A 14888-nucleotide genomic window follows, 5' to 3' on the forward strand; every position below is an offset into this window, starting at 1 on the left:
AAAAGGTGGAAGATTGAAGCTTTAACCTGGTCTCTTGTGGGGATATCTTTAATAATGTTGCAGGCAAATGTCACACACAGTTAGCTACCACAAATGATTTTGCTAGCAAAGGGAGCTTCCAGATGAAGAAAGCCAGCAGTGTGTCTCTCCTTTTGGTGTTTAATAGCTGCACTCCTCAATGATCTGTGAAAACTTGGAACTTAGTTATTTGTGAGCAAAGTTGTTTCTCTTGTTTGTATTCCAGAAGTACACAGAGGCCAGGAAAACACTCTCATGCTCTAGATGCCTTACAAATGTGATTGAAAGAGACCACCAAAGAGAGGACCTTGGTTTAAATGGCTAGCTAAGGATGTACTGGTAACAGCTGCAGTCTCAGCTGGGGCTGACCCACACTGTCAGTCCTAAACCAGACTGTTAAATGGAATTTTTATATTTTGGAACTTGACAAAATTCTGAGGTCTTTCCTTCCCATTTTTGACAACAGCCTAAAGAGATAGTAGCACTGAATTGTCTGGATAATGCTTTGTTTTCGCTGAGCTTAAAATAAAATGAATGATCAGTGGGAACCTTTTTACTTGTCCATTTGACCGATCCCTTCTTTCTCATGCAGCAGAAGGAAAACTATGGATGTTCCCTGGCAAGGTTCTTAAAAGGCTAGTCTTTGGGTATATTGCCAAAATCATTTCTATATTGGGTATATGTTCTTAAGCCACTGGGATTTTTGTAAGTTGTACTTTACATGATGACACCAGAGCAAATACTTTCATCAAGTGTTCATAGAAAGTGAATTATTCTGGAGGGCATTATGTATCTTAGGAAGCTATGCATGAAAAGAGTTTATAAATAATATTATTGTCTGGTGTTCTCACATGACACCAGATGTTAGAAAACAGTGTATAATTGATACATGATAGTAGAAATCAAGTTATTAATCTAATGATTGTTCTTGCCATTCTTTTCAGATAGCTACTTGCATATACATGTACTGTTAATTTTTATAAGAGCCAGTAGAGGCTGCTTAGGTAGTCTTCCCTTTCTGGATATTTGCACTCTTGTCTGTCCTTTGGGCCCCCTGTATGAATAGGTTTCTAAAATGTCGTGAAGCCTAATAATGGGAAAGGAACAGAAAACAGTTTCTRCTATTTTCACATAGTTATCCACATCTTAAAGGAAATCTTTTGTGCATGAATGATAATAACTATTTCTCTACATTGGCAGTCATCAAATATGAATGCACAACTATAGCAAATGCATATGCAGGCTAGGCACCCAGTTTGGTGGTGGTGTTGAAGAGCCTTAGGAATCAAAGAGCAAGATAATACCATGTATGTAAAACAGAGAGATTGATGATTGATTACTATAATATAATTTTCTAAAAATATGGGATTGTAATTGCTTGACAACAGTACTCCATGCTACTTTTTTCTCCTGAAATGCTGTTAGTGGGATAAAGTTGGAAACTCACTTTGCAAATTGCTAGAGTTTTTTCTCACCAATAAACTATAAAGGGTTTCTGTTCCCTGCACATGTACACTTGCAATTTTTATTATAATTTTGATTTAGCAGCCAGGATATTTACATAGTGGTCCCCAGTTGTGCACCTTGTGATGATGGATTTTTACTATCTTAAGATATTTAATGTTGCAGTTGCCTAATGCAAGAAAACTCTATACATGTCATCCCTTGTTCTTAGAAAACGTGTTTGGCATTTTCATCTCTCAATGGGAACACCTCCTTAATTCTTAGGCGCAATAGTGACTTAACGCTAATATTTTAAGCTTTTGAAGCTATACTTATTTTGCTCCACATGGTGTCCTGAAACGCCATATCCTGAGTTTTGTTTTCTGTATAAAGTCACTGAGATAAAAACACAACCAAAAATCCCTACGTTTAAAGGAAAGAATGTGTAAAACAAGCACTCCGAACTTCATGTTTGCGGTAGCTGGGTTACAGCTACAGTAGCGCTTCACGGCAGCACTAAAGGTGCTTGAGTTGGAGAGCCACTTTTTCATGCCATTTCAGTCTGGGTCAGCGTCCTTACTCCAGTCCTCAAGTGAGCACGTTGAGAGCGGGCAAGTGGTGAGTGAACTATATTCATTTTCAAGGAAAAAATATAAGAACAGCATCCCAGAAAATGGAGGGAGCTGGGGGACGGGAAGGAAAGAGAGGATTGAGTTTAGATTGTTCATCTGCATGAAACTGTGTGCAGGTAGTTAATGAATGTGTTCTGTGTGCTGCTCTCAGTTGGCCTGTGCAGATACAACACAAACACTGTTTGTCTGAAGTCGGAGCATCTGGTGATTATCCAGAAATGAAAATGTTTGAAAATCTTTGAGAAATTAGTGGATTTCTATACTGCTAATATGTTCTTTAGCTACAAACCGAACAGGTCAAAAATCCTATTGTAATTCCAAGTATATGTTTTCCTCAGGATATGGACTCTATGGTGTCTTCTAACCTTGTACTCTTTTTGAAAGAAGATGAATTATAACAAAAATTTCTCCAATGTTTAAGTCTTTAAATGTGCACATTTGTACAAATTTCAGTGTACATATCTGAGAATTTTTTTTATGATTCAGAAACACTAATATAAAAAGAAGAAAGTAATCTGTATAGGGGTGAGATTAGTTCAGTACTGTACTGAGAAGTTATTCTTTGTAATCAGATACATGCCTATAAACTTAATATACTGATTAGAAAATATTTGTGTAAACCAACATTTAGGCATTTTAGAAAGAAAAACAACTACTGATCAAGGCTGCTGGTTCATATAGAGTGAAACCTAGGTGGTCTGTAGATTGAATTGATTAAAAGATGACAACAGAATATAATGCTGGTATAAATCATCTGTTACTGCTATATAAATAGAGGGATTTATTGTTAAAGCGGGGTGATGCAGATCCTTTGACCATGTCCAGTTAAGATTTCTTTATGTTATGCTGACAACTTCATGTGTACTTTATCACTTTGTCTAATGGGTGTCAATGCAAAAGTGACACTGTTCATTGTACTGTTTTTTACTTTTGTTTTGATTAGCTTCAAAGAACAAAGTAATTGTGTGTTTCCACTACTCAAAACTGCTTAACTATAAAGTTTGTTTGTTTTATTAATGGGTTGATTTTTCTTACTGGATAAATGTAGGTTGTTTTTTAAAATAACAAGTAAGAGCCAGCCAAAAATCTCACATGTAACATTATAATAAGCATGCATTTACACACTACCAAAATGACTATGTGTGTATCATTAACTCCGGCGTTTCCTGTGACTTCCTTTCCTTTTACAGAACAGCTTTCAGATTTTTTCTTTCAAGAGCAAAACTTTGAAAACTACTAAACTTTCATGTAGATCGTGCTGCCTCCCAATTTAGGCCTAAGTTTATCCTGAGGCTTCTGCATGAATGAGACCTAGAAGAAAGGACTCTTGAGTGCAAAAACAAGGCTTCTTTTCCTTGAAACAAACCTGAACTTTGGATTTTTTCTGCTATGATCTGTCAGTAGAAAATGGCCTTTTCCAGATGGCAAAACAAAAGTTAAGAAAACAAATGAATTAAGAATTAATTGAAGTTGCATATTACAAGCTGACATTATACATCTGGCATTTCTGTTTATGTTTCTGCATCAGTACATTTCATTCTTATTAAATAACTTCCTAATTTTGTGATCTTTTTTTCAAGCTTTCGAAGTGCCTATGAAGAACTGAAGAACAGTGCGCAGTAAAGTATTGTTCCCAATTTAGCTATACTTTTTTTAATCTTTTCTTTCAGTGGAGAAACTCACAAGACTAGAAAAACCTCCTGAACCCCTCATGTTTAGGTTGGCAGAATTCCCGCACGCAGTTATCCATACACAACCACTTTTAAAAGAACTTTATTAAGGCAGTACAAAATCGAGCACTCAGAAGTTAGGAAATGGCAAAACCAAGTTTGCCTGTGTACTGTTAATTTGGCCACTTCGTGTGAATACATTGCAGTATCTAAGCAAGCTAAGGCTGCCCCAAAGGTGTCTAAGACTGCCCAACTTTTGTGAGCTTGACCTTGCATAATCCGATATGTTCTCTTAGGCTTTGCATATTTAGGTTTTTTAAAAAGTGAATTTTAAAAATGGCATCACGATAGTGCGTGTGTCCCATGTGTGTGTCAGGATCGAATGGATTACATCCTTGCATGGATGCCCATTCTTGACCTAAATATCTGATGTAGTGGTGAGCTGCTTGAGCTAAAGCATCAACTTCTGTTTTCACATTTCACTGGGAGGCCTCAAAGAAGCATGATTGAAGCCAGGAGTTTTTGCTTTAGTTCAGAGCCCAAAAGAGAGTTTCTGTGAAGGCCACACACTCTCTTGCCCAGTTTCTTTACTGATCTGTTCTGCCTGAGTTGTCACATCCCCGCATCACTCCCTTGGCTCTTCTGGTCAATCCAAGTCATCCTTCTTCCAGCACTGTGCCTTGGCAAAGAAACTGAGGCTCAGCCTACCCTATTTAAATGGCATTTCTTCTCTGCTGCCTATTTACTTTCCATCTTGGTCTCCTCCTTCCTGTGGCTCCTCTTCCAATGTTGTTCTTCCCTGTCTCCTTCCCAGACGTTGGCCTGTGTGATTTTTCGTGGCTCTGCCCTGGCTGCCTGTCAGACCAGTCCCTCCTCGTGTCTAATTCTAGTCCCAGACACCTTTTCCCATCCTAGGTAACAAGTCACCTTTCTGCTTCTACCTGATAAAATTTGTTCCTCTTCGCTCTCAGGAGAGTTTGGAGCAATGCGTCATGCCAGGCGCCTCCCTTCTCTCTCACCAGCTTTTCTGTGCTGCTTCTGTGTGCGTGCCATGCCCTGACCCTCGTCTGGCACCTCTCCCCGTCAGGCTGCAGCCGAATCCAGCGTGGAAATTTCCAGAGATTGCACAACATTGAACAACAGGTGTCCTGTGGCCCCAGAGCTCTTGCACAGTGCTCTACTCGCAAAGTTGTGCTCTTTCTCAGGCCCAGTGTGACTGTTTTGCTTCCCACTAAAGCAGTGGGGGACCTGCCCCAGGGTGCAGGAGCCAGGACACTCACCTGATGTGTGGGAGAGCTGCAAGCTATGCCCTGCTCTGCTTGCTCTAAACTCACCTGGGTATTTTTACCTCAAATGCAAGGTACACCTTTGGCACTGCACTGATTTCTAAAATTTTCTCCATAGGATTATAGTGAAAGCCATGCGAACTGTGGTGTCTGTTATTTTGGTGTTTAAAGTCGATTACATGCTTTTATATTTAGCATAGTCTATCAAATGAATCACTCTATGATAACAATTTATCCAAAAGTGTTGTTAAACTTACTTCTTGTGTTTTATTTAAGTTTAGGAATTGTTCAGGGAATTTAGAATGCAAAATACATCCTAAGGCATTTTAAACATAAGGGGCATGAAGACGGCTAACTGGAAAAACAAATAACTTAATTGAACTGTTGAAGAGGAGATCAGGCCCTAGATTGAGTTTGTCCAGCTAACTCAGCCCATGATTAAAATGTCCATGCCTGCTAGAGATGTAGAAGATTGCAAAGGCTAAGTAGCTTATGATATTAAAGAAGGTGCAAAAGGTTTTCATGCTCAGAGTTGCTGCAGGAAGCTAATAGTGTATTCACAATGTTTGAAAATTATTTTTTTTTCCTGTGCTTTGGGGGTTTAAAAAAACCCTAAGCTTCTGAAAAGTATTATGTTGYAAGTTAAGGGGAAGAGTTTTCAAGTCATGCGTGCCTGTTTCTGTTGACTTTCAGCTGGTTCTTTCCTGCCTGTGTGTGTTTTCTTGATTTTTCTTCATAGATACAATTAAAAGGTATAGAGTTGTTTTATAGTTGAAAGGAATCCAGTAGTCAGTTTTAATGTTTGTTGCTTATGTCCTAGGTCTGTTTTTCTAATGCAGTGTTAGACATGTAACATGAACGTTTTCTGTTTTCTGACATTGGTTATGTCAGATAAAGATAAATTAATCACAGAACTAGAAGCTGGTGGTTACTGTGGAATCCTGATTGCATTTGAGGTAGGCATACAGCCATACTATATTAATATATGTAATTGGTGTTTCAAAAGGGCACAGCTGAGCAAACTTCATATCAAATCTGATAGTGAATAAGAAATTGGATGGAAAACTGTGAATTAGAATTGACAGTTTTCTAAGAGAAAGGTATTAAATGGCCCCAAACCCAACTTTTGCAATCAAGAAAGAGGACAACTTTGGCTAAAAGTCTATCCTAGTTCAGTGATGAAATGAAGGGAAAATTAGATGTAAAGTAATAAAAAATAAGAAAAGGGGAAATGGACAGCAATCAACAGAAGATGAGAGTTATGAGGAGTAGAAAATTAATAAGGAAAGCAATAGCCAAAGGAAAAAAATGTACATGTTGGAGTGCTTGGAGAGGGTGATAAATAGCTGAAGTACAGAGGGAAATCTGCGGTAGGATAAGGATCATTACTACATGCAGATGGCAAAACTGCAAGTGATGATGTAAGAGACTGGAAAGGTGATGTCATTCATTAGCATTGCTTAATATTCAAAAATAAACATTTTAAAATTCAGTAGGACTAGAAAACTTGAATCAATACTTCTAAGGGAGATGCCTGAGGCAGTCTCTGACCTGCTGATGAGAAGAATGGCCAAGAGGACAGGATGACCTGGGTGAAGCGCTGAGTTTGCCTGACACCCCCTGAGCAAGGGAATGGATGAATGGTGATGGAAGCATAATGCAAGTCACTTAATTCTAGTGTCGTTTTTTTCAATTTTACGTTCTTTGGGATTACAGTAAATTGAGTGTATCTGGACCCCTGCAAAGCTTGGGCTTCTGTGATAATCTCACATCTCAAAAGTGGTCATTCAAAGAGAAATGCAATGAAATGGGGATGCTCACAGAAGGAGTCTGCTGGGACCCAAGATAATTCAGTAGTTCCAGATCACTGGTGAAAATACATAAAATTGCTACTGATAAAATGTGTGCATGACAAAAATATCCATACTCTGGACCAGAGCAAGGAAGAACTCCCCCTGAACTCCCAGTGCAGCTTTTCCCAGGGCAAAAGACTAATGAATAAGAACATGTTCTTGTTTTGAATTATCATTAGCAGTAAGTGATTATACTTTTGTATATCTCAGCTGTGAGACTTGGGAATTTTGGATGTGATTTGGATATTTACATTTTAAAAGAGAAGCTGAATAATTGGAATAGATGCAAAAAAGAATCAAAAAATGACTAGTGGAGTGTGAAAATGCCTTAGAGAGAAAGAGTGAGTTCACTTGGCTGAGTTTATCTAACAAAGATTGAGAAGTGTCTTGATTACAATGCAGAAGTATCTTCATGGGGAGAAAATACCCAACATTGCAGCTCCCTCTGATCTTGAAAAATGCAACACGGGAATCACTGAGTGGACATCAAAGCCAGGCAAATTCAAACTGAAAAAAGGCACATAAGAGAGTAACTGTGTAATTTAGGAATGTTTTCCCCAAAACTGTGAACAGAACAATAAAAGTTATGATATTTATGCAAATAGCTTTTCCATGGCTTTTCTTTTTTCCTTTCAGAAGTATACTTAAGTATATTTAAGAGAGGACGAAAAGGCTCTGGGTGAGGTGTTCAAAGGGAAGGAGTGTAGCTTAGTTCCCTATTCTTACCACGGACATCTTTGGGTCCTAAGCATGTTGCTCTGCTGATTTGAATAGCAGCAGCCTTTCGTCCAGGCTGTAATGAGTGACCGTCCAGGCATGGTGACAGGAAACAGGTCAGCTGAAGGAACACAGTTCTGCTGCGTGTATGGGTTGTATGAGATCCAGCTACGCTATCTGCGTCTTTCCCTTGCTTCATAGCATTTTAACCGGGACCTTGCAAAGAAGACTCTGCATGCTGAGATAAACTTTAATTCTTAAGCCACAGGAGAAAGGGACCCTTTGGGGTTTCCTCCAAATTGGCTGATTCTTGTTGGCTTTGCCAGGGTGGGTGGGTAAAGTGCTGCCTGCCAGGGCCCCTAAAGAAGTGAGTGCAGTAGGTGGTTTATAATCACTTCCAGTTCTTTAAACATTTGCCTGTGAATCTCCATGCAATAGCAGGCAATGAAACACAGCAACCCTTAGAAACAGCAGGAAATATTTTGCAGGAGTGCTTTACCGGCAAAAGTTTTTGCTATGGTGAGTGAAGAAAGAGGACTAGGAGGCAGGAGACTGATTTTGCCTGCTGACCTGATGCCTGGAGAAGTCTCTCTCTCTCTCTGTTGATCGCAGAGGGCACATAAGGTGAGTTAGCATGGCCTTTTTGTGTATTCTCTTAGAAGCATAAATGTTTATGCGCACGACTAATATTTTACCATGCCTGGAACACGCAAATATGCTGACAACATTTATATCACAACTGTATGCATTTAATAAGCATCTCATTTGAATTATTTGTTCATGTACAGATCCCCCAAAAGTATTTATATGTTATAAAACCCATAAATTATCTAAGTACAAGCTGCAGGTTTGTAAATACAGCATTAAGAAGGTAGCTATTGCATAGCTGGTTTAACAAAATATCCTTTGCGAGTAAGATATATAGGCTTATTTGGACAGGATGTAGCTACTGGGAGGAGGTCTTCTCCAAGTAAGTTATATGCTGCTTAGCTGCAGCAGACAAGGGAATATAATTTCTTACTTTGTCCTTCTTGTCACTAGAAATCAGCTTGACCTGCTGTGCTACCTGATCAGAGTATTTCCTCAACACCTTGTTCACTAGTGGCAAATTTATGAAACATCCTTACATGAATGTGCCTGGATTAAGAGCTAGATTAATAATTTGCATGCCAGAACACTTACAAAAGAGGAGACAGTGAAAAATACGTGGCCTGAGAAGGCTTGCACTGTAAGTGATCTTTGGCTCTGCGAGATACGTGAGGAGCAGGAGCCGCTGACTGCCTGGTGGTCCTTTGCCGGCTGGACAAGGGCGGCAGTAACGTGGTGGCCGCTGCCGCCTTCCCAAAGCGCAGGCCAGTGCGAGTGACGGGAAAGGCCAGAATAATGCAACACAGATGCAATGCCTGCAGCTATGTGAAGCTGAAGGTTGGGAGCAGTTGGGCACAGAGGCCTTTTCCATTTACTGCACCTTCTAATCTGACCACGGCCAGGCACGGCAGTCTGTCCAGGTAATGTTCAGTGAGGGCTGCTTTTTGCACATACCTAAGTGGAAAACTGTACATTGCATCTCTGTCTGTGTACATATACATGAAAACTGCAGGAAAAGTCTATAAACTGAGGAAGGAATGATTAACAGTGCCTTTATCAAGAGCACTTGCTGACTATCTATGGCTGACTGACACTGCAGATCTAAATTTGCAAGAACAGCAATGAGGAGTATGGGAGGGAACTTAATCTCAAAGAAACTCAGTAGCCAACACTTTGGATGTTTGAATTACATCTGAATCAAGCTCTTGATTATATCTTAGCAGTGTCAAAAGCTCAAAGCAGCAATTGTAATTGATGTAGCTCTTTTTTTCTCTCTTATTGCTAAATTATCTATTGCAATGTGCAATGCATCCATGTCACTACATTACATTTGCAGGCAAAGAAGAGGGAAGATTAGGCAATAAAGCCACAGGACAAACAGTATATAGTCAGGCATATCTTCTTGGCTTTGTTCACTGCTTTTTTTTTAAAGTGTTTCCAAATCTAAGTAAAACTGATTCCAGATGTGCTCATTTGAAGGATATAAAATCACCCTAGCACCAGGACTATCTGAATTCTGTGCTGCACCTGAATAGATAGCTGGTCCCATCTTAAAAACTTAAAAACAGTGCTATAAACAATAAAAAGGCCACAGACAAAGGTTTTAGTGCTTCATTCCCATTAGCATCCTGTTTTCCCAAGTATTTCAGACTAACATATTTTGAGAATTCCTCCGACGCCCCAGCACACTGAATCAGAGGTGCCTGATACGATGTGGGTCGCTTGTCTGGACGGTCGGGGCTGGATCCATCCGTGGGCCTTTCGCCAATGAACAGCAAGCTGCGGTCTTTGGCGTCTTGCTCTGTTTTGAAAAGTTCGTACTCCGTGTGGGGCAGCTTGATGCCCAAAGCCAAACATCCATTTGTGGGCGTTATATCCTGCTCCATCCCAGCGTGCCAGGAGTCGGTCAGCCCACAGCTTCCCGGCTCCGAGGAGTTGAGCATCATCACCGTCACCTGGTCCATTGGCRTCACCCGAGCCTGGGTGACTTTAAAAGCCAGTTCGGTGCCACCTCTCACTTTGGAGGAGGGGATGCCTTGGGTGTAATGCCCGGACGCGTAGATGGTGAAAGTGGGCTGCTTGCAGAGAGGGTCGGAGTAGTGATAGTAGTAACCTTCCCAGGTGTGATTGCTCCCGTGAAATATGAAGTACCTGGTTAGGAAGAGCACGGCAGGCCGCACCTCGCAGTGGGTGCTCACCCAGCTGCCRCTCAGCTGCATCGGCAGCTCGGCTCTGACAGGTAGTATGGGCGGATGGTGTTCATCAGCTCTGTATATAATCCCACAGGCTGGGCAAGGATGCACATGGTGCTGCGGAAGGCAAAAACCAGTATTTTTATAAATGGTTATGCAAAAAACCCTTTCAGAGTATTTTAAAAGGCTCAAACGGCCTCTCCCACACCAGGGTGCTCATCTGCAATGAACTTGGCCCAAGACACCCAAGCRGACCAGGCGAGAGGAGGAGCCGCCCGGGCTCTTTGCTAGCCTGGGTGCGCCGCGAGGACGCAGCTGGGAGCAAGGCAGCGGGCTCGCGCCGAGCACCAGCACAGGCATCGCCTTGGAGGTGGAGAGGAAAAACCTCCCGCAAAACCAGGACCTGACCTTCGGTTCCCTGCCTGGGCTTTGTACGGAGCGCTGAGCCAAAGCAGTCCTGCGGCTGCTCAAATGCCAGAAGAGTTTTTTTGTCTAGCTGGGAACTTTTTCTTATATTTCATATATCACAACTGATTTATTTTTAAATAACCAGGGTTTGAACACTGTATCATTTTCCAGAATAAGAGCTAATCTTGACTGAACTGTCGTACGCAGCAAGGTTAAATAACTCAGTAGTTAACTGCAGGGTGGGTAATTTACATACAAGTTGATTGGAGTCTACTGTAATTTAGTCATTTTCAGCTTGCTTTACTGCTACTGTCACGTTAACGAGTGCTGACAGTACACAGTACAGTATGGCTAAATAATCCCAGAAGTTGGCAAATATATATGCTCTCCTTAGACAGGAAATTCTTTGATAATGAAAGGTAATTTGGGGAGAATGGGTTGCTTTAAAACAGATACAGATTTAAGGGAGTAAAAGTGATATTTTCTTAAAGTACGCTAAAAAATAATTCCTAACATAGCTGTGTAGGCTTTCTCACTAGTGCAAGCAAACAGCTATTAGCTAAGTAATAAAAACAAAACAAAACAAAACCCCTCTGCCCAATAAAATTATCACCGCAGTCATGAAGCCAAAAATCTTACTCGCTTAAACCAGTCGTGTGAAGTTATTTCTAATGTATGGTAGCTTCCAATTAGCGCCAAGTGCTGACATCATGTGCTGGTACATTGGAGAGCTGTTAGCTGATTAATTACAGTGCTACATCCAGAGAGTGAATTTCAGTATCTTTAGGTTTGGTTTTAAATTAACTTTTAAAAGTGTTTATGTTTACCATCTGGTTTTGCTCATATATATGGTTTTGGCCCAAGATAACACAAGTTTAACCAATCTGAGAATGTTATTTGAGAGAGGTGTGGCTCTGTGCTGTTCTTTTGCTCTTTCGGAGTTCAGTTGGTGTAGTCTGGGGTGTAGGGAAATGTTACCCCCCCAAAAGAGTTTTTTCCATCTAGTTCAGTTCCGTCTGCTAATGTTCAGAGAGATTTTTCACCCTATCTCACTACTTAATCATTTCTGAATTGATCAATAAAATTCAAATAAAAATATGTTCTTCTGGAAATAAACCAACCTGCTGGCAAAAGAAAAAAAATAAAAAGCAACCAAGTCTCTTGCTCGGTTTCATAAATGTCAAAGTGAAAGCCCGATTCCTGCATAACAGCGTAATTGTATTCAGGGCAACTTCCTCTTCTAATGGCATTACACTGAGGAATAATGACTTAATGGGAGATGCTGGCTTCCTCGCTCCTCTCTAAGCCTGAAGGACATGACAAAGAAATAACGGGAGGGACGCAAGGCATCCGAGTGTGCAGCCCCTAACGCCGTGCAGCCCCCAACGCCGCACAGCCCAGTGCTTTCACTGACTTTGGTGCAGGCTCTGCATTTCCTCGGGGTGAGCTGTGCTTCTCTTTGCAATAGGGTCCCCATAAAAGCACCGTTTTTATCATAAAAGCATCATTCTTACAAAAAAACAAATAAAAATAAAAAGCATCGTTCTTACCACAGCGTTCTGCAGAGGTCGCTGGTAACCGGTCGGCCGGTAGTGGAGCCTCTCCACCCACTCGGTGTGAATGTCCCCCAAGTAGAGCTCCTCCACCAGGCGGCTGCCGGGCTGCTGGGGCTGCAGCAAGGCCTGGTAGTGCTGCTCCACCCGCACCAGGCTGAGCTCGTGCATGGCGAAGCCCAGCGCGGCGGTGCAGTCGCGCTCCGTCTTGGCGCTCAGCAGTTCGTAGAGCGCCCCGGGAGCCCAGCTGCGCCCCGGGGGCAGGAAGCCGCTGCAGCCCGCTCCCGAGGTCTGGTTGATCCAGGCGGCGACCTCCCGCATGGCGCGCCGGCTGTGGAAAACGATGCCCACCTTGTGCAGGTGGTAGTCGGCCTCGGTGGCGCCGCGGGTGATCCAGGAGGCCTGGCGCAGCCGCAGCTTGCCCTTGATGACGAGGGAGTAGGAGGGCTCGCGGCAGGAGGGGTCCCAGTAGTAGAACTGGTGGGCCTTGAAGAGGCGGTTGGAGTAGAAGAGGTAGGACCTGGTGAGGAACTCGGGGCCCGGCCGCACCTCGCACCTGGRGACAAGGCAGCGTCCTCAGCCGCACGCCGGCGGGAGCTGGCTTTTCCTGCCCCTGCCGCCGCCGCGCGCAGCCGGTGTGAACGTGCCGGACCAGCTCCGGGCGCCCCGTGGGCCGGGACGAGGGCGAGCGCAGGTGGCAGCAGCACCCAGCAGTGAGCTTGGGCGGTTTGAAGATTCGGGCACCCGCTAGCAAAATGCAATGCTGCCACTTGCGGCTTTTTAGTGCAATATTTTCTACTTTGCAGCACATCTCCTAGAGGCAGGAGCAGGATTGCGCGGGATGGGGAGGGGTCAATCCGGCTGGGCCCAGCACGCTCCTAAGTGGCACCCTGACGGGCTGCGAGCAGAGGCTGGATAGGTGCGAGGGGGACGGGACGGGCTCTTCCCGCCCTGCTCAGCTCACCGCTTTCTCCGGGAAGATGCACGCTGGTGCCTGGCGGTGCCTTACCTGGGGGTGCCCACGGGGTGCCCAGAGGACGCTCAAGGGTGCCTTACCCGGGGGGGGTCCAGTGCCTGGGGTGCCCTACTGGGGGGGGTGGCTATGGGGGTGCCCAGGGCTGCCTTACACGGGAGTGCTCAGGAGGGTGCCTGGGGGGTGCCCCATGCCCAGGGATGCCCGGGGGGGTGCCTCAACCGGGGGTGCCCTGTGCCCAGGGGGTGCCCAGTGGATGCCAAGGGGTGCCTCAGCCGAGGGTGCCCATGGGGGTGTCCCGTGCCCGGGGGTGCCCACGGGGGTGCCCATGGGGGTGTCCCGTGCCCGGGGGTGCCCACGGGGGTCCTTACCCGGTGGAGACCCAGTGCCCCTCCAGGCGGGGCGGCAGCCGCGCCGCGATCCTGGCGCCGTCCTGCAGGTGGCGCAGCTGCTGCCGGCACCGCGGCTCCCAGCGCAGCGGCGCCTCCGCGGCCGCGCAGGCTGCGCGGGGGGGGAGGGAGAAGGAGGGAGAGGGAGAGGAGGGAGAGGGAGGGGGAGAGGGGCCGTCAGCCGCGGGGGCAGCAGAGGCTCCCGCTTTCGGCGCCCCCCCCCCCCAGGCCGCCGCTGCCTCTCGCCGGTGGGTTAAACCCTTTAACGGGGGCGGCGGCGGGGGGAAGCCACCGGGCGCAGGTAGCGGTGCGCCAGGCCGCGCTGCTTTCGCCCCCCCCTTCTGCTGCAGCTGCAAAATCCGGCTGGCATCAGCGAGGCAGCAAACCGCGGCGATGCGCGTCTGCCCGTGCCGCACCGGGCGCTCCGCTGGAACCACCCGTGGGGCAGAGCCCGTGGGGCCGGGTGCCCGAGCAGAAGCGACCGCCGCCACCGGGCATCCGCTGGAACCACCCGTGGGGCAGGGCCCGTGGGGCCGGGTGCCCGAGCAGAAGCGACCGCCGCCACCGGGCATCCGCTCCGGGCGCAGGCCGCGCCGCGCTGCCAGGCCACCCCGCAGCACCAGCTCCGTCGCCGCTCATCGCGTTGCCCAACCGGAGCAGTCTCGCTTGGGGCTCTGACTGCAACCGGCAGTGACCGCTCGAGTTTGTACGTGACACCAAACCCCGCGGCAGCGCATGGCGAGAGCGACGTCCCGCGTTAGAACGACCTACAGCCAGGTCCTGCCAAGAGCTCGGCACCTGCATTTCTTGCTTGCTTCTTAGACACAAAACATATTAAAACCACTGCCCAGCAAAACTCCTTGGYGACATTAGCCCGGAGACCTAGTTAGAGCGTGAAACCCAAAATGGGTTAAAGCAGCAAGGTGTTAGTTAAGGACACAGAACACTTATTTTACTGTTCTTTAACTTGACTTTCTTCTGAATCCAACTATGATTTAGATGAAATCTTCAAACAAAACTGAGGCTCTTTGTTCACGTTCTCTCTCCTAAGCTATTGTTGAAGCAGTAACTGAAACGGGGAATTACAACATGGGAACGTTAGCCTCGCCTGTCGCTGCCATAAGGACAGTAATTCTGTCACTTACCTCATTTCCCATAACAACGGA

At 45.1% G+C, this 14888-nt stretch overlaps 1 protein-coding gene across 1 annotated transcript; it reads right to left on the minus strand.

The window, feature by feature from the left end:
• Positions 1-9699: 9699 nt before the first annotated feature.
• Positions 9700-14361, minus strand: APCDD1L (APC down-regulated 1 like). The gene is made up of 4 exons (XM_026055793.1): positions 14139-14361; positions 13705-13834; positions 12358-12916; positions 9700-10516 (listed from the first exon to the last, which is right to left on the minus strand). Exons 1-4 carry the CDS (start codon positions 14359-14361, stop codon positions 9758-9760), a joined length of 1671 nt encoding a protein of 556 aa, XP_025911578.1. The 3' UTR covers positions 9700-9757.
• Positions 14362-14888: the final 527 nt, after the last annotated feature.

This window comes from Apteryx rowi, unplaced genomic scaffold (genome assembly GCF_003343035.1).
Source record: "Apteryx rowi isolate R43461 unplaced genomic scaffold, aptRow1 scaffold_0, whole genome shotgun sequence".
Classification (NCBI taxonomy): Eukaryota; Metazoa; Chordata; class Aves; order Apterygiformes; family Apterygidae; genus Apteryx; species Apteryx rowi.